This window comes from Heptranchias perlo, chromosome 2 (genome assembly GCF_035084215.1).
Source record: "Heptranchias perlo isolate sHepPer1 chromosome 2, sHepPer1.hap1, whole genome shotgun sequence".
Taxonomy (NCBI): domain Eukaryota; kingdom Metazoa; phylum Chordata; class Chondrichthyes; order Hexanchiformes; family Hexanchidae; genus Heptranchias; species Heptranchias perlo.
The window spans coordinates 133,022,242-133,044,179 of NC_090326.1; the positions used below are offsets into that span (position 1 = coordinate 133,022,242).

The following is a 21,938-nucleotide window of genomic DNA, read 5'->3' on the forward strand; positions in this document are numbered from 1 at the left end:
ACAAGGCAAGCAACTGTGTGTCTCCTTAACCAATCAGATTGAAGGATTGAGAAATGACGGAGAGGGAAGTGTAAATTGGATTGGGTGAATTCAATGTCAAATCAGGTACAGAAAGAGAAAGAGAAAGAAAGAAGGATTGATTTAAGAGCGACACAAAGAAAAAGTGAAATTTAAAAACAAAATTTTTAAATTTGACATTTTTAAAATCTCCAGCAACAATTAATACCTGAAGGAATGAGACTCCACGCTTTTTTTAATAGTTAATTTTCAGTGCCAGAGAGGTTGACTGGCAGTAATTCACAGTTATCACATTGTTAAAAGGGTACTTGAGCTTGTAATGACAAAATTTAACTTTCTGTGGTGAGTTTAGTTCGTATCTGCTGTACAAATACAGCAACTTCATGCCATTCAATGCATTTAAATGGTGAGGCAGATAGCGAAACAACATTTTTGCGAAGCTAACGGCGGAGCGGCACAACTCATACAGCAACTTTTGTGTATTGGCATTTAACCGCGCATCTGTTCCTCGCCTTAAGTTGCTGTACCATTTACACTTGAATAACGGCGAGCGCCAATAGCCTCATCGTTATTTTAGCAGCAAAATCTGGGCCATGATATACTTTATGATCCCATCTGTCCACTGTGATAAAATGATAACAGTGCTCCCACTTCAAGGATAGACATTTTCTGTTACACACTTCTTTGAGGTTGCATCTATGTCCTGGGCATCCCTCAATCTGATTGACCTATAGTATCTATAAAACTGCTGCATGGAGTAATTCTCACCTGTTTATTAAGGATTATAATTTTGATACGATGTTATGATATATTTTGGTGGATAAGTCCAGGTAGCTGATTTTATAGTTCCTCTGCAGAATCTCCCCCGCCCCCCCACCAACCAAATTGCACTAATTTGTTATTTGCATTCCTATTGATTAATTCTCTTATTTCTCTCAAACACAGACGCATGCTTGCACAAATGCGCACACACGGCCAAATCAAACTTATTGCCACATTTGTATCGATTTAAGATGGGGACATGGTACTGAATGTAACTGATTTTAAGCTCTCTATTTCTGAATTAAAATAATTACAAAGCTACACCAAAAATGCTTAATTTTTGCCACACTCAAATTGCATTTCTTTACTTGAGTTGGTGGCCATCATGAAGGTGAGCATTTCAACTCCAACAGAACAAGGTTATTGAGGGAAGTAAGGGTAGAAATTGCAGAAGCTCTGGCCACAATCTTCCAATCCTCCTTAGATATGGGAGCAGTGCCAGAGGATTGGAGGATTGCAAATGTTAAACCCCTGTTCAAAAAAAGGGGAGAGGACTGAACCTGGCACTTACAGGCCAGTCAGCCTAACGTCGGTGGTGGGGAAACCTTTAGAGACAATAATCCGGGACAAAATGAAGTGGCATTTGGAAAAGTATGGGCTAATAAATGAAAGTCAGCACAGATTTATTCAAGAAAAATCATGTATACTCTGATGTTCCCCAGGGGTTGGTAATAGGACCACTGCTCTTTTTGATATATATTAATGACCTGGACTTGGGTATACAGGGTATAGTTTCAAAGTTTGCAGATGACACGAAACTCGGAAATGTAGTAAACAAAGTGGAGAATAGTAACAGACTTCAGGAGGACATAGACAGACTGGTGAAATGGACAGAGACACACATAGCAGATGAAATTTAACGCAGAGAAGTGCGAAGTGATACATTTTGGTAGGCAGAATGAGGAGCAGCAATATAAACTAAATGGTACAATTTTAAAAGAGGCACAGGAACAGAGACCTGGGAGTGTATGCACACAAATCTTTGAAGGTGGCAGGACAAGTTGAGAAGGCTGTTAAAAAAGCATATGGGATCCTGGGCTTTATTAATAGAGACTTAGGGCACGATATAAAATGCCGGAGGGATGGCGGTGGGGGGAGGTATCACTGGGCGCGCGGGTAACCTGAATACTAAAACCTTACCATTCCCCATGCGATCGCAACTTGATTGGTGGCCATTAACCTTGTTTCTGGGTTTGCCGTCCAAAAGCTGTGCTGTCAGCTGGAGTGTCTGGATTTAAAGGGCCATTGCACCAATGGCTTTTGCTGAAGCAAGAGACAGAATGGAGCAGCAGAGGGGCAAGCCAGCGCCAAGATTCACCGACGCCTCACTTGAGGTGCTGCTGGCCGGGGCGAGGAAGAGGAGAGAAATATTTTACCCAGCCGACTAGAGGAAGCGCCCTGCCTCTGCCACCAAGAAGGCCTGGCTCGAAATGGCAGAGGAGGTCACCAGCAGGAGCAACATATCCTGCATTTGGGTCCAGTGCAGGAAGCGTTTCAATGACCTAACTAGGTCAGCAAAAGTGAGCACACTTATTGATTCTCCTGCGTACTGTGTTGCACATCACCCGCCCCCCCGCCCCCACCCCCACATCATTCTGCCCGGCCAACACTACTCCATCATCTCACTCCTCACACCTACTTAAGGCTCATCCTCAACTTACCTCCCCATTTGTGAACCATCACTACCACTCACCCCAGTCCTGATCCAATGTAATGTCTCTGTCTGACACTCACCCTCTCATGCATCCCTTTCACGGTCAGCCTCTCCCAGAGCAATGCATTATCAGCTGACCACTTCATCACTCACTTACATGTCTGTATTTTCTCCCTCTCTAGGAGAAGAGAGTGCAAAATGCACGCAAGAGGGTGAGGACTGGAGGGGGGCCACAACAAACAGTGGTCCTCAAAGAGGCGGAGAAGGAGACACTGGAGATCAGCCGCACTGTCGGGTGCCTGTCTGCCAGGGACACCAAGACTGGCACCCCACAAACATCTGGTGACGCAACTTTAACATTCATGACACGCAACGTGAATTGATGTTATTAATGATTCTCATGTTGAACACCTCAGTACGGCCATCGTAACATAACACATCTGTAATAATGCTTAATGTCACCTACTGTTCTCTTCCAGGCGCTTCAACGACCGCAGTGACAGGAGAGGGTGATTCCTCAGAGGAGCTCCTGGCCTCTGAGGGCGCACCGTCGCATCTTAGTGATCTGTCCACCAGCGCAGATACTCACACCTCGGTGGGTTCTATTAGTCAGTTAGTTGGATTGGCACCTGGTGAGTCACCACATACAAATGAGCACGAGCAGACACTGGTGGCAGGGGCAGCTGTGCAGAGTCTGCATTGGTGGGCGCTCTCCTCTCCAGGCTCTGCTCAGCTTGATGCAGATACTGAACCCTGGAGGCCAGCCTTTAAAAGGAGAATGATCGAGGGGCAGCAGCACAATTGTGAGGTACTGGAACAATAGCGCAGAGGATGAAGGAGTCCACCTCTTGCATGAGTGGAATGGAGGTGCAGATAAGTGCGGGAATGTCTGCGATGGAGAGAAGGCTAGCCTCCATTGAGTTTCAAGCACGTCTCACAAATGAGTCAATTCAGGCCCTGACAATGGCCGTTCGGACTCACGGTGAACAACATACTGCCGCCTCAAACAGGCAGACAGAAACTTTACAACAGGGCTTCCAAGGCATTATGCATGTCCTCCAAACTGTTCTCTAGCAGAGTGGTAGGAGTGATGTGGGCCTGGCCCAGGAGAGAGGTGATGGCAAAAGGGGATATGGAAGTGGAGACGCTAGTCCAAGCGCAACCGCGTCTCCCCCGTTGCCTCCTGCCCCCCCCCCCCCCCCAACCAGTGCCCGCAACCTGCCTCCTCTCCAGGTGGTAGAGCCTGCCCCTGCACAGGTGCAGGTGGAGCAGTCTCTGGTGGGGCCTTCATGGGCTCCAAAACCCAGAGGGCATAGGCCGAAAGCATCTAGGCAATCGGCATGAACATGAGCAACCTGCCGCTACCTCTGCTGTAGGCACAGTGGATGCACCACGTAGAAGTAGCAGGAAGGGAAAGGCTAAGGATTTGTGATCATGAAGGATATGCACAAGGGTGTCTGACAGACTGTCATGTTTTTCATTTATATTTATTTTTTGTTCAATTCACATTAAATGTTATAATTCTCACCACCAGTGCCACATCTTGCCCATTCTTGACTGCCTTTTGTGATAGCGCCCTTTTATGTGCTTCATCATGAACAGCAAGACTTGATGCGACCCAATGGGTGCATTCAGTGGGTGTATGTGTAGGACTGTATTGTGTGGGATTGGGGTGGGGGGTGAAGCTGATGTTGGCGCTGCTCTTTCAAGGTGGCCTGAGGACTGGACTATCCTCACTTTCCATATGTCCTTATGACAATCGTTCAAATATTAGTGACTCCCTGGCCTCACGAGCAGCCAGGTGAGCCACAACTCTGCTAATGGTTTCCTCTTCCTCCTCAATGTTGATGGCAGATGTGGATGCTGGATGAGGGCATGGGGCCTCATCAACCGGAAACCCCCTCTGTTGCACCATGTTGTACAGGACACAATAGACAACAATAATTTGACCCACTCTCTTATTGAAGCGCTCCCCCAGACCGATCCAGGCACCGAAATTGCATCTTGAACAGTCTTATCGCATGTTCAGTGATAGACCTTGTAGCGATGTGACTGTCATTCTATCGACGCTGTTCCTCGTTGATGGGGTTCCTCAGAGGTGTCATGAGCCACGTGTGCAGGGGGTATCCCTTGTCTCCGAGGAGCCAGCCCTTAAGGCTGTTTGGTGTGTGGAAGACTGAATGAACGAATTGTGGCAGCTGCCAGGGAATCTGGCACAAACGTGAAGAAATCTTTTCCTGTGGTCGCAAACGAGCTACGCATTGATAGAGTGATATCTCTTTATGTTGATGAATAGACCTGGCTTGTATGGAGGTGCTCGGATTGCTATATGCGTGCAATTGATTGCACCCTGTACCTGTGGGAAGCCAGCCACGGAGTGGAATCCCACTGCCCTCTCTGTCTGGCTGAGGTCGTCCGTGGGGAAGTTGACGTATTGTGACGCCCTGCGAAACAAATCATTATTTGACTTGTTCTAGGCACTTGTGGGCAGACTACTGAGAGACCCCCAGCGATGTCCCTGGTGGCACCCTGGAATGATCCGGAGGCGAAGAAGTTGAGGGCAGTGGTCACTTTAACTGCGACGGGCAATGCGATGCCACCAGGCCCAGCCGGGAGCAGCTTGACACGAAGGAGGCTGCAGATGTCTGCGACCACCTGGCAACTTACTCTCAGCCTCCGTAGGCACTGCTCCTCAGAGAGGTCTAGGAAGCTCAGCCTCGGTCTGTAGACCCTCTCACGAGGGTAGTGCCTCCTGCGACGTCAGTCCCTCTGGTGTTGCCCTCTCTGCTCTTGTGCAGATGCCTGTGGCGCACTTCCGTGTGGTGGAGCTGCAAGTGGCAGAAGTGCCTGGTGAGGATGGTGATGTTCCTCCTCCTTGGATGTACTGATAAATGCAGCCATTGTGCCCCCCCATCCTGATGATGTCAGTTTGAGGGGGTCCAAAAAGTAGGTAAATATGTGTAAACAAAACAATTCTGAGTGTAAACCAAGAATGTTAAGTCTAAACACAAAGATCTCCCAGCCAAAAGTTTGTCTGAGAGAACTGAGTGCCCTGCTGCAATAACTCACCTTTTATCCCCATCTGTCAAACAGGGATTTAAATGTCCAAATGGTTGCTGGCTGAAACACGACTCCTTCATCGTGGTTTGTTTCACAGAGCATGGGAAACACTTTGAGGCAGCATTGAAATTGCTTGCCATCATTCTTAATTACATTTATGCACATTTCAAGTACTTTAAGTACTTGAATTGCTGGTTTAAATAACGTCCCGCTGGCTTTAATTGCCCAGATGGGTCTGGATCGTACGCGTTTTTCGGTGGGTTGGAGCTGGGATTCCTTCCCGCTCCAGAAAATCCCAATTTTCTTTGCCCCACGCACCCGCACTTTGCTTTTAAAATCGTGCCCATAGTGTACAAAAGCAAGGAAGTTATGCTGAACCTTTATAAAACACTGGTTAGGCCTCAGCTGGAGAAGTGTGTTCAATTCTCGGCACCAGAAGGATGTCAAGGCCTTGGAAAGGGTGCAGAAGATTTTTACTGGAATGGTACCAGGGATGAGGGTCTTTAGTTATGTGGAGAGACTGGAGAAGCTGGGGTTGTTCTCCTTTAGAGCAGAGAATGTTAAGAGGAGATTTAATAGAGGTGTTTGAAATCATGACCAGTTTTGATAGAGTAGATAAGGAGAAACTGTTTCCAGTAGGTAACTAGTGGACACAGATTTGTTTTGTTTACACATATTTACCTACTTTTTGGACCCCCTCAAACTGACATCATCAGGGTCGGTAACTAGTGGACACAGATTTAAGGTGATTGGCAAAAGAGCCAGAGGTGACATGAGGAAACATTTTTTCAGACAGGGATTTGTTATAATCTGGAATGCAATGCCTGAAAGGGTGATGGAAGCAGATTCAGTAATGACTTTCAAATGGGAATTGGATAAGTACTTGAAGGGAAAAAATATACAGGGCTTGGGGAAAGAGCAGGGGAGTGGGACTAATTGGATATCCCTTTCAAAGAACAAGCATAATGGGCCGAATGGCCGCCTTCTGTGCTCTAACATACCATGATACAATGAAAAACTACAGATAGAAAAAATAGTCTGGATTTTGACTCCTCATCGTTATTCAGCAACATCTGCTCAAAAGTGTGATGTGTAGATATCAAGTGAGCACTAGATTGAGCTGGGCTGTGATGCTGTCTGGAGACAAAAACTTACTGAAGCATGCTATCATAAAATCATTTATTGAGAATTCTCCTGCTCTTTGAATTTTGTTGTTGCAGTCAAGTGGAGGGCAGTCCTTTTTAAATTTGGTATTTGTTCCCATCATTCTTAAGTAACATTTCATTTATTTCCAGTCCACAAAAAGAAACCATTGGCTGTCTTTGACGTTCTGCACAGAAGGATGGAGTTTCTACCAAATATGTGGATGATGCACTCTTGTTATATGTGAAAATGTAGTCACAGCTTTTTAACATAAAAATGACACCGACCAAATTAAGGAGTACTACTCCTTTGATCCTTGGTGTGTACTAGGAATAATGTAGCATCAAGTGTGTATGTAGATGAAATAAAAACAGAAAATGCTGGAAAAGCTCAGCAAGTGAGGCAGCATCTGTGGAGAAAGAAACAGAGTTAACGTTTCAGGTCGAAGACCTTTCGTCAGAACTGGAAGATGTTGAAGATTTCCATCATCCGAAGTATTTTGCTTTTAATTTTGTGTATGTAGATGGACTGATTTGATTTTTTTAAAGTGGCAATTAGGAATCCTGGACTTTAATTATTTGGTAATGATTTTTTCCTTCCCTTCTGTTAAAGGTGTTAACTGCATCATGGGGCATGATTCCATGAGCAATGGTTGCCTTTATCTGATTATATGCCTATTATTCATAAACTCCAGCTCATCCAGAACTCTGCTGCCATATCCTATCCCACACAAACTCCTACTCACAGACTGCCCTATTGGCTCCACATCCCTCTGCACACCATTTTCAAAATCCTTGAGCTCGCCTTTTCACTGCCTCATTCCTCCCTGTTTCTATAACCTGCTCCAGCCCTGGGTCCCTACTTACACTCTCAGCTTTTCTAACTCTGATCTACTGTGTTTTTTTCCTTTCCTCCCCCCCCCGTTCTGAAATCAGTGACAAAGCCTTTAGGCATCATGCTCTCACCCTCTGGAACACTCACCCTGTAATTGGCAAATGAATTTCAATACAGATAAGTGTGAGGTATTACATTTTGGTAGGCAGAATAAGGGGCCACATACTGCTTCGATAATAGGAGTCTAAATGGGGTAGAGGAGCAGAGGGATCTGGGGCTACGGATACACAAATCACTAAAAGTAGCGACGCAGGTTAATGAGGCTATTTTTTTTAAAAAGCATACCAAGCACTGGGGTTCACTTCCAGAGGGTTAGAATTGAAAAGCAGAGAAGTTATGTTAAACTTGTATAGAACCTTGATTAGACACACTTGGAGTACTGTGAACAGTTCTGGTCTCCATGTTATAAAAAGGATATAGAGGCACTGGAGAAGGTGCAAAAAAGATTTACTAGAATGATACCAGCACTGCGAGGTTATCCCTGTCAGGAAAGATTGAACAGGCTGGGCTCTTTTCTCTAGAAAGGAGATGACTGATGGGTGACCTGATAGAGGTCTTTAAGATTATAAAAGGCTTTGATAGGACAGATGTAGAGAAGATGTTTCCACCTGCGAGAGTCACCAGAACTAGGGGCTATAAATATTAGATAGTCACTAATAAATCCAATAGGGAATTCAGGAGAAACGTCTTTACCCAGAGAGCGGTTAGAATGTGGAACTCGCTACCATGAGGAGTAGTTGAGGCGACTAGCATAGATGTATTTGAGGGGAAGCTAGATGAACACATGAAGGAGAAGGGAATAGAAGGATAAGCTGATAGGGTAGATGAGGTAGGGAGGGAGGCGGCATAAACACTGGCATGGATCTGTTGGGCCAAATGGCCTGTTTCTGAGCTGTACATTTCATGTAATTCTATGTTAACTTTTTCATCTTGCTGTCTACCTTGACACCTTCAAAAGCCTCTTCAAAATGCAGTTGATCCCTTTCCTTAATTTCTCCTTTACCCCTGCCCATGTCTTACATACAACTGTTAAAAAATGGATTTTTTTTTTCCTACATTAAAGTTGCTATATGAATGTGAGTTGTTGTATTTATTTATGAGAGAGCCTTGAGGGTGTCAACAGGCTATTTGACCCAGAGTTGCATCACCACTAAGCCTTATCCTATTATCAACTGATACATGCTTCCAGCAGGAGTCATTGGATAGCTATTAGAAGTGGGAGCCCTGGCTGTTTTTTTTTTAGCCTCCCACGGGCCCATTGTAGCCCTACTGTTGCCCTGCCCATTATCATCTAACTCTTAGATCCAAGGACTGAACCTCAGACATCCTTGGTCTGTAGAGCTCAAATACTCATTAGTAAACTCTCTGAGCCATCAGTTGGCCCTCTTGTGTATACTTTCAAAAAAAAAACTTTTGCTAATTATACCAGATAATCTCTAGTGAAGTATTCCAAAAACAATTTATGAATTTTGAAGTGCAAAAATAACAGACAAGCAAACATTGGCAAATCAAATTTTGATTCTGAATATTACCAGAAATTTCTTGTTTGCAAGTCTGACTGGCATACTGAAGAATGTTAGCTTGCATAATTGTTTGTGATTTATGTCTGTTTAGAGTAGGAGACACGCCTCAAACCTCCAACTGCAGTCATCAGAAATTTGTCTGCTGGTGGCAGATGGCAGGCTGTTGTTTCACGCCTTGTGGTTTGGGCTTTTGACCTAATTACTTGAAGAATATCAAACCATATGCAGACTTGTCATGACTGCTAAATGAATTTGCTGTGTAATATTAATCTGCAAGATTATTGATTGAAAATACTGCATAATTCAGTACTGTTGAGTTATGACATAATGGAAATAGTTTGTTTAATCTCTTAGAACACCTTTTAAATTGAAGGTCAAATTCATTGCTCCAAAACCAATGGAGGGGACTGCAGTCGTAGGATAAGAAAATAAGTATTGTACTTGATAAGTTACTCAGATATTGTCATCATACTCTAATGATACAACATTTGATTTGAAAATGTAAACTAATAACATGTGATGTTTATTTTTATTCAGTATTTGCTCACTGATCTATGTTCGTATCTCAAAACACTAATGATAACATCTTTGACATGAAATAATAGCATCATCCATATGAAAGACTGCTATACAAGCTTAAGGCAGTGGCTATCCTAGGTAAACCTTGAGAGTTGAATAGGCTGATGCATTCTACGTAGAGTGGCCTTGGCATCGGTGCTTTTTCAAACCTACATAAGCACTCTGGATTTAGAAACCCAGTGCAAGTTGCTCAGATTCACAGCTGCTGCCTAACTTCAGTAGAGTGATGAAACAGGCAAAGGGTTACAAAAGGACCTAGATAATACTTGCAAGTGGGTAGAACTATGGCAGATAAAATTCAGTATCAATAAGTACAAGGTATTACACTTCGAGAAGGAAAAAAATAGGGGATATCATAGTATCATACAGTACAGGAGGAGGCCATTTAGCTATTGTGGTTGTGCTGGCTCTTTGGTAGAGCTATCCAATTAATCCCACTCCCCTGCTCTTTCCCCAGATGTCGCTTCTGGTTCTTTTGCCAATGACCTTAAATCTGTGTCCTCTAGTTACTGACCCTTCTGCCACTGGGAACAGTTTCTTCTTATTACTGTTTCAAAATGGTTCATGAACTTGAACACCTCTATCAAATCTCCTCTTAACCTTCTCTGCATTTGATAGCATTTTCTTTTAAGTATTATCTAGGTACTCTATGCCTCTATTAGTAAAACCAGGATCCCATATGCTTTTTTAACAGCCTCCTCAATTTGTCCTGCCTAATATGTCCCACTAATATAATTAGTGATTGAAGTTGAACCAGTAGGGTAGTGGCTGAAAGAGATCTGAGATTGATGGACTCTACACTGGCCATATCCAGTCATTGCAGAGCTGCAATTAATGAAGGCTGAGCTATTTTGCCAAATCAGTTGCGTATAACTCTGAGACCATTGTGTTGAAATTGTATAATACTCTGGCCAGGCTGTACCTTAATAGTGCGTTCAGTTCTGGTCACCAGGAAACATCCAAGCTCTGGAAATGGTGCAGAGAAGAGCTGACGGGCTGAACTCTAGAGTATAGGAGTGAGTAATGAGGAAAGGTTAGAATAACTTGGACTCCTGAGCCATGAAAGTAGGGAAATGAGAGGAACGTTCTAGAGGTATGCAAGATAAGAAGTGGAATTGAAAAGGTTAATCCTTAGCATCTTGTCAAATTAAATTACAACTGCAAAACCAAGCGACAAACTGATGTTTTGTGAAGAAGTGCTTCCAGACGAGTGATAAATACCCGTAATGGTCTTCTAGGTAGGTATCGGTAGCAAAATTCAGGAGTCATTGAAGAGGCAGTTGGATATGGTGATTGAGATACCATAGTTTTCTGTGGAAGGATGAGGTAGTTAGACTAAATGGTCCTCATTGCCTGTACTTATCTTTGTGATTTTTTTTAAAAAGCAGTTGTTGTTCTGGATGTGATTTGTTAGCCCAGTGTTAGATTTACTGAATATATCTCCAATGATTGTCTAGATAAAGAGCTCATCAAGTGCAGCTGCAGCAGTTATTAAATTTACTTTAAATACCATGGCACAACAGAAAGGATTTTTTAATAGTCATTATAATGTAGTAATTGCTCCCCCTTGAGGAAATTAAAGTATTTCTCTGAAGTGTTGAAAGAGCTTTATTGAAACATCATGAGTATACGGTATAATTATTTAGAGTTGATTATAATGTTTCAAACCCAGGTAGAAACTCTTCATTTTAATGATGAAGCTCTGCAGTAGTAATTAACTGTAAATAAACAATGAAAACTGGGAAAGTTGACAAAATATGACTGGTGTTGATATAAAAATATTCATAAGTAAATAAAGATTTACAGGTGTAATGAAAAAATACAGGAGAATAATTTATTTAGAAAAATCATACCTACTGCCCTTCTGCTTTTGTGAAAGTGTTTTGGAGTATAAATGGGGAAAGGGGAAGTAGCATGTGGTGTAGATCTCTCTTATCCATTTTGAGCTGCATTTCACTGTTGAAAGAAAAGTTTTTTTAAAAGTTAGCTAATTTGCATTCATTTGTTTCTGTGGTTTACTCGTAGAAGAAAATGAAGTAGTGAAACTGAAGAGCATAACCCAAGGGCCAGCAGATGTGAAATCAGAAGATGTGAAACCAGGACTTGTACTCTCCACAGATACTGTTGGGGAGAAAGCAAACCCTTGTACCCACAATGGTCTTTCAAATCCTAAGTCAGCACTGAATGCAGAGGACCAAGAGGAAGAAAAGAAAACAATGGTACAAACCATACAACAGCCTAATATCAATGGTGAAATAGGTATGGCTCAAAATAATTGTGTTCTCAACAGTATACTGCAACCATGCCCAAACATGGTTCCAAGGAATGTTGTCTATGATTACAAAGCTTTATTCATTTCATTAAAAATGCAGTTTGTTCTCACACTTTGATGTTTACTCAGTTAGCCTGAAACTGACCCAGGAAGAGAAAATTTGTTGCTTTTGAGCTACGTTGGCTCCCAGTCCAGGAACGCCTCGATTTTAAAATTCTCATCCTTGTTTTCAAATCCCTCCATGGCCTCGCCCTTCCATATCTCTGTAACCTCCTCCAGCCCTACAACTCTCCGAGATCTCTGCGCTCCTGCAATTCTTCCCTCTTGCACATCCCCGATTTTAATCGCTCCACCATTAGCGGCTGTGCCTTCAGCTGCCTAGACCCTAAGCACTGGAATTCCCTCCCTAAACCTCTCCACCTCTCTACTTCTTTCTCCTCCTTTAAGATGCTCCTTAAAACCTACCTCTTAGACCAAGCTTTTGGTCACCAGTCCTAATATCTCCATATGTGGCTTGGTGTCAAATTTTGTTTGACAAGCGCTCCTCTGAAGTACCTTGGGATGTTTTACCACGTTAGAAGTGCTATATAAATGCATGTTGTTGTACATTTGCATTTGTGTAAAATTTATTTGGCTTTTACAATGAATAATTGCAAAATTTGATGTTGGATCTATTTTGGAAAGAAAGTAAAATTCTACATATTTTTTAAATGTATAATCCTTCCTCAGTCATGAAATCACTAAAATTCTGGGAAAATCCAGGATAATTCAATCATCTTTTTCTTTAAGTAAACTATAATTCCTTAGATATGGAGACTGGGTACTCAATTTTAAACTAGTAGCAGCTGTTCAATTGTCCCTCACGTATACTTGCACCCAGAATGGGTCTCTTTAACATAATTTTAAATTGAATTTTTTTAACACATGTGAATGTACACATTTATAATCCCTGGCCAGGGGTGATTCTGACCCCAATAAATACCAATTTGTGATTGTTTCTGTATATCCTGATTAGTAGCGAAGGAGATTTTGTAGGGACTACTAACCACTTCATGTCCAGTTGCTTTAATTTTTAAACAAAACATTTTTCAGGGAAATGTTATTTAAAATAAATGGCAGTTCACAAGTTCTTTCAGTGAGTCCTATTAGTTTTCCATTTGCTAAGTGAACTTGCTTCAGCTAAATGGCTCTCCTTGGAATGTGCCTAACTCTTAAATAATGTGGCACTAATGGTAAGTTTTTCTGCAGTAAGTTTTTGCTATGCTTAGAATTCTTAGCTTCACTATTTCCTCTGAGCTTCCATATCTCCACTGTTGTTGAAGTATATCCAAAAAGCTCTTTTGTGCCAAGCCTTTCTTATCCTCTCAACAACTCGCTCATATATAAAAGTCTTGGTTCTAGCCATGACCATCACACCAGATGTTGCGCTTTGTTTTACATCTGCGACATTAGAGCAAAAGGACAGGTTAGAGTGTATAGCCCAAATAAGCGTTCTTTATACAAAAGTACGGTGTATAAGGAACAAATTGAATGGATTGTGGGTGCAAATTCAACTTAGACTGTACTACATGGTAGCCAATGCTGAGACATGGCTGCAAGACAGTCAGGACTGGGAACTGAATGTACCAGGTTAGGTCTACAGGAAGGATAGGGAAATTGGTAGAGGGGGAGGAGTAGCCTTAGTGATTAAGGATGAAATTATTTAAATGATAAGAGAGGATATAATGAGAGGTAAGCAGGCAGTGGAGACTTTATGGGTAGAATTAAGAAATAGAAAAGGATTTAAGCCTTCAGTGGGAGTTGTGTTTAGGCCCCTTGTAGCAGCTGTGAAATGGCAGAATGTATAAATGCAGAGATTAGACAAGCATGTAGCAAAGGCAGAGTAGTTTTAATGGGGGAATTTAACTTTCATGTTGATTAGGATAAGCAGACGAGCTCATGTCAGAAAGGTAGCGAATTTCTGGAGTGTGTTCAGGACCGCTTTCTGCAACAATATGTTCTAGAACCAACAAGGGGGCAGGCCATATTAGATTTAATAATGAGTAATGAGCCAGATTTAGTTAACAGCCTAACTGTGTGAACATTTATCTAATAGTGATCATAATATGATCGAGTTCAAAGTTATGTTTGAGAGGGAGGAACTCATATCAGCTACTAAGATTCTAAATTTAGGTAAGGCTAACTTCAATGGGATGAGACTGTCTACAGTAAACTGGGCAGTTCTGTTAATGGGTAAAACGACAGAAGATCAATGGGAGGTGTTCAAAAAAGAATTTAACGTGATACAGAACCAGTTTATACCCCTAAAGGGCAAGAGCTCTACTTGACAAAAAAAAAAGCCATGGACGACAAAAGAGGCACGGGACAACATAAAACTAAAAGAAAAAACATACAAAATATGCAAAAAATAGCACAAATTCTGATGACTGGGAGAGATACCAAGAACAGTAAAGGGTGACAAAACAGACAGTAAGAGAGTAGGAAGGGAGTATGAAAATAAACTTGCAAGGGAAATCAAAATCAACACAAACATTTTTACAATTACATTAAGAAAAAGAGGGTGGTCAAGAGCAATGTGGACCCCTTAAAAACTGATAATGGTGATATTGTAAATGAAAATAAGGAAATGGCGGACATGTTAAATAATTACTTTGCGTCAGTATTTACAGTAGAGGAAGAGGATAGCATGCCGGACACCCCAAGGAAACTAATTTTGAATCAGGGATGGGGACTCGCCAGAATTAACGTAAGCAAATTAACAGTAATGAAGAAAATAAAGGCACTAAAGAGTGACAAATCCTCAGGACCAGATGGTTTCCATCCTAGGGTTTTAAAGGAAGTAGGTGAGAACATTGCAGATGTCCTAACTATAATCTACCAAAGTTCTCTTGATTCTAGAACCATTCCTTTTAGATTGGAAAATTGCAAATGTCACTCCGCTATGTAAGAAAGGGGTGAGAGGGAAACCAGGGAATTATAGACCAGTTAGCCCAACATCTATTGTCGGGAAATTACTGGAGTCTATTACTAAGGATAGAGTGACTGAACACCTTGAACATTTTCAGCTGATCAGAGAGAGCCAGCATGGATTTGTAAAGGGTAGGTCATACCTGACGAAATTGTTTGTTTGAATTTTTTGAAGATTTGACTAAAGCAGTGATCAGGGGAATGTCAATGGACGTTGTTTATCTCGACATCCAGATGGCATTCGAAAGAGTCCCTCAGAAGAGACTGTTAGCTAAAGTTGAAGCTTACGGACTTGAGGGCGAATCGTAGAATGGTTACAGTACAGAAGGAGGCCACTCAGCCCATCGAGACCGTGCCAGCTCCCTGCAAGAGCAATCCAGTTAAGTCCCAATCCCCCCCTCTTTCCCCATAGCCCTACAATTATTTCCCTTCAAGTATTTATCCAATTCCTTTTTGAAAGCCACGATTGAATCTGCTTCCACCACACTTTCAGGTATTGCAGATCTTAACTAGCTGCTGCGTTTTTAAAAAAAAGTTTTTCCTCCTGTTGTCTTTGGTTCTTTTGCTAATCACCCTAAATCTGTGTCCTCTGGTTCTCGACCCTCCCGCCAATGGGAGCAGTTTCTTCTTATTTATTTTATCTAAACCCTTCATGATTTTGAACACTTCTATCAAATCTCCTCTTAACCTTCTCTGCTCTAAGGAGAACAACCCCAGCTTCTCCAATTTATCCACATAACTGAAGTCCCTCATCCCTGGAACCATTCTAGTAAATCTTTTCTGCACCTCCTCTAAGGCCTTCACATCCTTCCTAAAGTGTGGTGCCCAGAATTGGACACAATACTCCAGCTGTGGCCGAACCAGTGTTTTATAAAGGTTCAACATAACTTCCTTGCTTTTGTACTCTATGCCTCTATTTATAAAGCCCAGGATCCCATTTGCTTTTTTAACCACTTTCTCAGCCTGTCCTGCCACCTTCAAAGATTTGTGCACATATATCCCCAGGTCTCTCTGTTCCTGCACCCCCTTTAGAATTGTACCATTTAGTTTATATTGCCTCTCCTCATTCTTCCTGGCACAATGTGTTACTCTGTAATTCTCTGCATTAAATTTCATCTGCCATGTGTCCGCCCATTCCACCAACCAGTCTGTCCCCTTGAAGTCTATTACTATCCTCCTCACTGTTCACTACACTTCCAAGTTTTGTGTCATCTGCAAATTTTGAAATTGTGCCCTATACACCCAAGTCCAAGTCATTAATATATATCAAAAAAAGCAGTGGTCCTAGTACTGACCCCTGCGGAACAACACTCTATACCTTCCTCCAGTCTGAAAAACAACCATTTGCTACTATTCTCTGTTTCCTGTCACTTAGCTAATTTCGTATCAATGCTGCCACTGCCCCTTTTAGTCCATCGGCTTCAATTTTGCTGACAAGCCTATTATGTGGCACTTTATCAAACACTTTTTGAAAGTCCATATACACAACATCAACATTTGCAATTCTCCAGTCCTCTGGCACCACCCCCATATCTAAGGAGGATTGGAAGATTATGGCCAGCACCTCTGCAATTTCCACCCTTACTTCCCTCAGCAACCTAGGATGCATCTCATCCGGACCAGGTGACTTATCTACTTTAAGTACAGCCAGCCTTTCTCGTACCTACTCTTTATCAATTTTTAGCCCATCCAGTATCTCAACCACCTCCTCTTTTACTGTGACTTTGTCAGCATCTTCTTTCTTGGTAAAGACAGATGCAAAGTACTCATTTAGTTCCTCAGCCATGCCCTCTGCCTCCATGCGTAGATCTCCTTTTTAGTCCCTAATCGGCCCCACCTCCTTTTACTACCCGTTTACTATTTATATGTCCATAGAAGACTTTAGGATTTCTTTTTATGTTAGCAGCCAGTCTGTTCTCATACTCTCTTTTTGCCCCTCTTATTTCCTTTTTCACTTCTCCTCTGTACTTTCTATATTCAGCCTGGTTCTCACTTGTATTATCAACATGACATCTGTCACATGTTCCCTTTTTATTCTTCATCTTACTGTCTATCTCTTTCGTCATCCAGGGAGCTCTGGCTTTAATTGCCCTACCTTTCCCCCTCGTGGGAATGTATCTAGACTGTACCCGAACCATCTCCTCTTTAAAGGCCGCCCATTGTTCAATTACAGTTTTGCCTGCCAATCTTTGATTCCAATTTATCCGGGTTGGGTCAGATCAGATCCGTTCTCAACCCACTGAAATTGGTCCTTCTCCAATTAAGTATTTTTACCCTAGATTGCTCCTTGTCCTTTTCCATAACTAATCTAAACCTTATGATACTATGATCACTGTTCCCTTAATATCCCCCCACTGACACTTGACCCACCTCATTCCCCAGAACCAGACCCAGCAATGCCTCCTTCCTCGTTGGGCCAGAAGCATACTGATCAAGAAAGTTCTCCTGAACGCACTTCAGAAATTCCTCCCCCTCTTTGCCCTTTACACAATTACTATCCCAGTCTATATTAGGATAGTTGAAGCTCCCCATTATGACTACTGTACAGTTCTTGCACCTCACTGTAATTTCCCTGCAAATTTGCTCCTCTGTATCCTTCCCACTAGTTGGTGGCCTTAAGAATACACCCAGTGGTGTAATGTTTCTTAACTCTAGTCAAATAGAGGGGTCAAGGACAGAATCAAGGACATCCTTTCTCTCCAGCACTGCAATATTCTCCTAAATACTGTCACACGCCCTCCTTTTTTTCCATCCCTATCTTTCCTGAACACCTTGTATCCAGGAATATTTAGTACCCAATCCTGCCCTTTTTTGAGCCAGGTTTCAGTTATCACCGCTACATCATATTCCCATGTGGCTATTTGCGCCTGCAGCTCACCAACTTTATTTACCACGCTTTGTGTGTTTATACACATGCACTCTAAACCTATCATAGACCATCTCATTTTCTCTCTTAGTACAGTAATATGTGGGATCAGACTATTTCTAACTCTAGTGCTGTCTCTCCCAATCCTTTGTGCACCTTGTTTCTCCTTTCTAATGCTACATCCCTCCTGCTAAATTAGTTTAAACCCTCCTCCTCAGCACTCATGATCCTCCCCGCGAGAACATTGGTCCCAGCTGTGTTGAGACGCAACTCGTCCGTCTTGAACAGGTCCCTCCTGCCTCAGAACTGGTCCCAATGCCCCAAGGATCTGAAGCCTTCCCTTCTGCACCATGTTTCTAGCCACGCATTAATCTGCTTTATCTTCCTATTTCTGTACTCACCCGCACGTGGCACTGGGAGTAATCCAGAGATTACTACCTTTTGAGGTGCTGCTTTTTAACTTCCTCCCTAGCCCCTGAAACTCTGACCACAGGACCCTCATGCCTTTTCTTTCCTATGTCGTTGGTACCCATATGGACCATGACTTCTGGCTGTTCCCCTTCCCCTGCACCCTCTCCGTGGTGTCCTTTACCCTGACACCAGGGAGGCAACACACCACGTGAGACTCACGTCAGCAGTCACAGAAACGCCTGTATGTCCTCCTGACTATCGAATCCCCTACGACTACTGCATTTCTACACTTCACTGTGCCCCCCGTGCAGTCCGTTGCCCCATGGTGCCATGCTCAGGACTGCACTACTTCGAGATGTCGGCACCCTCACTGGTATTCAATGCTGCGAGTTCCACACACCCAGAAGACTCCTGCACTGCCTGCCTCTTCCTATCCTTTTGGATGGCCACCCACTTGCTATCCTGAACTCTCTGTGGCTGCGGGGTGACCACCTCCTGGAAAATATGATCCAGGAAACCTTCAGCTTCCCTTATGCTCTGCAGTGACTCCAGCCATGAAGCGTCCTGAAGTTCCCACATGGCATAGGAATTGCAGGTAGTGGGTTTCAGTTGCCCGTCCGTTATATTTAGAAATCTTTTTTTCTAAACTCTCTTTAGATACTCTTATTAATTTACTTACTGTTTACTTACCCCGATTAACCTACCCTTTTATTCTGGGTCTCTGAGCTCCTCCTCTCTGTTCACTGTGATGTCACTCTCTGTTCTTAGTGAATGGGGCTCCTCCCCTGTTGCTGAGTACCGCTTCTCTCAACTCTGCTCTGCTTCCGCTTTTGTACTGATACCTGGGGCTCCTCCCCTGGTGCTCAGCGCTGCTTCTCTCGACAAATTATTGACCTGGTTAGGAGCGACAGGACACAGAGATTAGGGTGTTGGGACCTCAACTATTCACTACTTATTAACAAGTTAGATGATGGGATGGAGATCCACATATCCAAATTTGCTGATGGCGCAAGGATAGGCACCATTGTAAGCAGTGTAGATGGAAGCATGAAATTACAGAGAGATGTTAACAGATTAAGTGAATAGGCAAAACTGTGGCAAATGGATTTCAATGTAGGCAAGTGTGTGGTCATCCACTTTGGACCTAAAAAGGATAGATCAGAGTACTTTCTAAATGGTGAAAAGCTCAAAACAGTGGAGGTGCAAAGAGATTTAGGGGTCCATGTGCATGGATCATTAAAATGTCATGGACAGGTACAGAAAATAATCAAAAAGGCTAACTGAATGCTTCCTTTATATCCAGAGGACTAGAATACAAGGGGGTAGAAGTTATGCCACAGCTATACAAAGTCCTGGTTAGACCACACTTGCAGTTATTCAGTTCTGGGCACTGCACATTAGGAAGAATATATCTGCCTTGGAGGGAGTGCAGTGTACATTTACTAGAATGATACCTGGAGTCCAGGGGTTGCATTACGAGAGATTACACAAACTAGGGTTGTATTCCCTGGAATTTAGAAGATTAAAGGGTGGTTTGATTGAAGTTTCCAAGATATTAAAGGGAACTGATAGGGTAGATGGAGAGAAACTATTTCCGCTGGTTAGGGAGTCTAGGACTAGGGGACATAAAGATTAAAGCCAGGACTTTCAGGAGTGAAGTTAGGAAATACTGCTACGTACAATTTGGAACTCTCTCCTGCAAATGGCAGTTGATGTTAGCTCAATTGTTAATTTTAAATCTGAGATTGATAGATTTTTGTTAACCAAAGGTATTAAGAGATATGGGGCTGAGGCGGCTGTATAGAGTTAGGTCACAGATCAGCCATGATCTCATTGAATGTCTGAATAGGCTCGAGGGGCTAAATGGCCTACTCCTGTTCCTATGTTTATATATGACCTCTCTTAGAAAAAAAAATTGCCGATTGAGCTGGAGCCTGAAAATTACAAGCATTTCAAACTGCCCTCTAATTGGCCTCAGCAGTTTATATGTAACTACCATTACCTGTATTTATCTATTTAAAACTTTAGCTGTAAACGCACAGGTCAGGTTAGCAGCAAAACATCACAACCATGCTGTAGGCCTGTGAGCAAAGCCACTATTACCTCTCTCTAAAGTTCAAGTCCAAAGGTTTGAATACTTACCCAAATCTGAGAAGTCTCTTCAGGTAACTCTCTCAAATTCATGGACAGGATATTAAAACAAAACTTGGCTGATTTTCTGCTCTCACCTCTTGTTTCCAACTTCTCTTTCTCTGTCGCAGCCTTTTATTTTATCAATGATGTACTATGATTCCTCTCTCTCGTTCTTCCTTAACTCTTAATATATTGCCGTACATAAGCTTCCTGCATCCTCACTTAAAATCCAAACTCAACGCATTCTGAGTCACTGCTTTCCAGTTCTTTGAAACTGCAGAACTCCTTACTTCCTTTAGTCTCCCTTCCCTCCTACAATCTACATTCTTTTAAAATCCAATCTTGGTGTTGCCTAACCAATGCTTCTTGATTTGCCTCTTCCTTCCTACTCTTTTCAACCCTGGTAGTGTCCTATAATCTGGGCCGTAACTCTTCACCTAGATTTTAAATGAAAAAAACATAAGGGCAATGCACAGAGATTAGCAACATCAGCGTATATATTGCATGTTCCTGAAATAGATCTATACTTTAAAAAAAATCTTCTAATAGAGTATGTGAGAAAGAAAGCCAAATTTGAAATTCATTTTTGATTTTAAAAAGTACCTATGCAGTAATGTGCACCAAATTTGTTTTAAAAAATTAAGATTCTTTTTTAAAATTTCAATGAGAATAACCAATTTTTTTCTTCTGCACACATTTCTACTTATTCTTTTTCAAGAATAAACCCTATAGCTTACATTAATAATTTAAAAATCCTAACATTTTGGATGAGACATTTTTTTTGGTAGTGTCTGCCACCTTTGACATAGTTAACCACACCATCCTCCTCCTCCAATGCCTTTGACACGGTTGACCACACCATCCTCCTCTAGCTGAGTGGAACTGCCCTTGCCTGGTTCCATTCCTATCTATCCAGTCATAGCCAGAGAATCTCCTGCAGTGGCTGCTCTTCCTGTTCCGCACCGTTACCTCTGGAGTTCCCCAAGGATCAATCCTTGGCCCCCTCCTATTTCTCATCCACAGCTGCCCCTTGGCGACTTCATCCGAAAACCAATGTCAGGTTCCACATGTACACTCACCACACCCAGCAGTACCGCGATCCCTCCACTGCCTCTGATTCATCATGCTGCTTGTTCAGCATCCAGAATTGGATGAGCAGGAGCAGAAATTTTCTTCAATTAAGTATTGGGAAGACTGAAGTCATTGTCTTAGTTCCCCGCCACAAACTCCATTCCCTAGCCATCAACTCCATCCCTCTCCCCAGTCACTGTCTGAAGCTGAACCAGACAGTTCACAAACTTGCCGTTCTGTTTGCCCGAGCTGAGCTTCTGACCCCATATCCTCTCCATCACCAAGACTGCCAACTTCCACCTCTGTAACATCGCCTGTCTCTGCCCCTGCCTCAGCTCGTCTGCTGCTGAAACCCTCATCCATGCCTTTGTTACCTCTAGATTCCACTATTCTAATGCTATCCTGGCTGGCCTCCCACCTGGCATCTCCTGTAAACTTGAGCTCATCCAAAACTCTGCTGCATGTATCCTAACCCGCTCCAAGTCCTGTTCACCAATCACCTCTGTGCCCACTGACATTAGCTCC

General features: G+C 42.7%; 1 protein-coding gene across 2 annotated transcripts in view; it reads left to right on the forward strand.

Annotated features, from left to right (window-relative positions):
- Positions 1-21,938, forward strand: part of acbd5a (acyl-CoA binding domain containing 5a) — a 93,150-nt gene that overhangs the window by 62,103 nt on the left and 9,109 nt on the right. For both annotated transcript variants that reach the window (XM_068007160.1, XM_068007161.1), the window contains exon 6: positions 11,719-11,952. In XM_068007160.1, the coding sequence (XP_067863261.1) occupies positions 11,719-11,952 (234 nt within the window). The remainder of the gene's footprint in view (positions 1-11,718; positions 11,953-21,938) is intronic.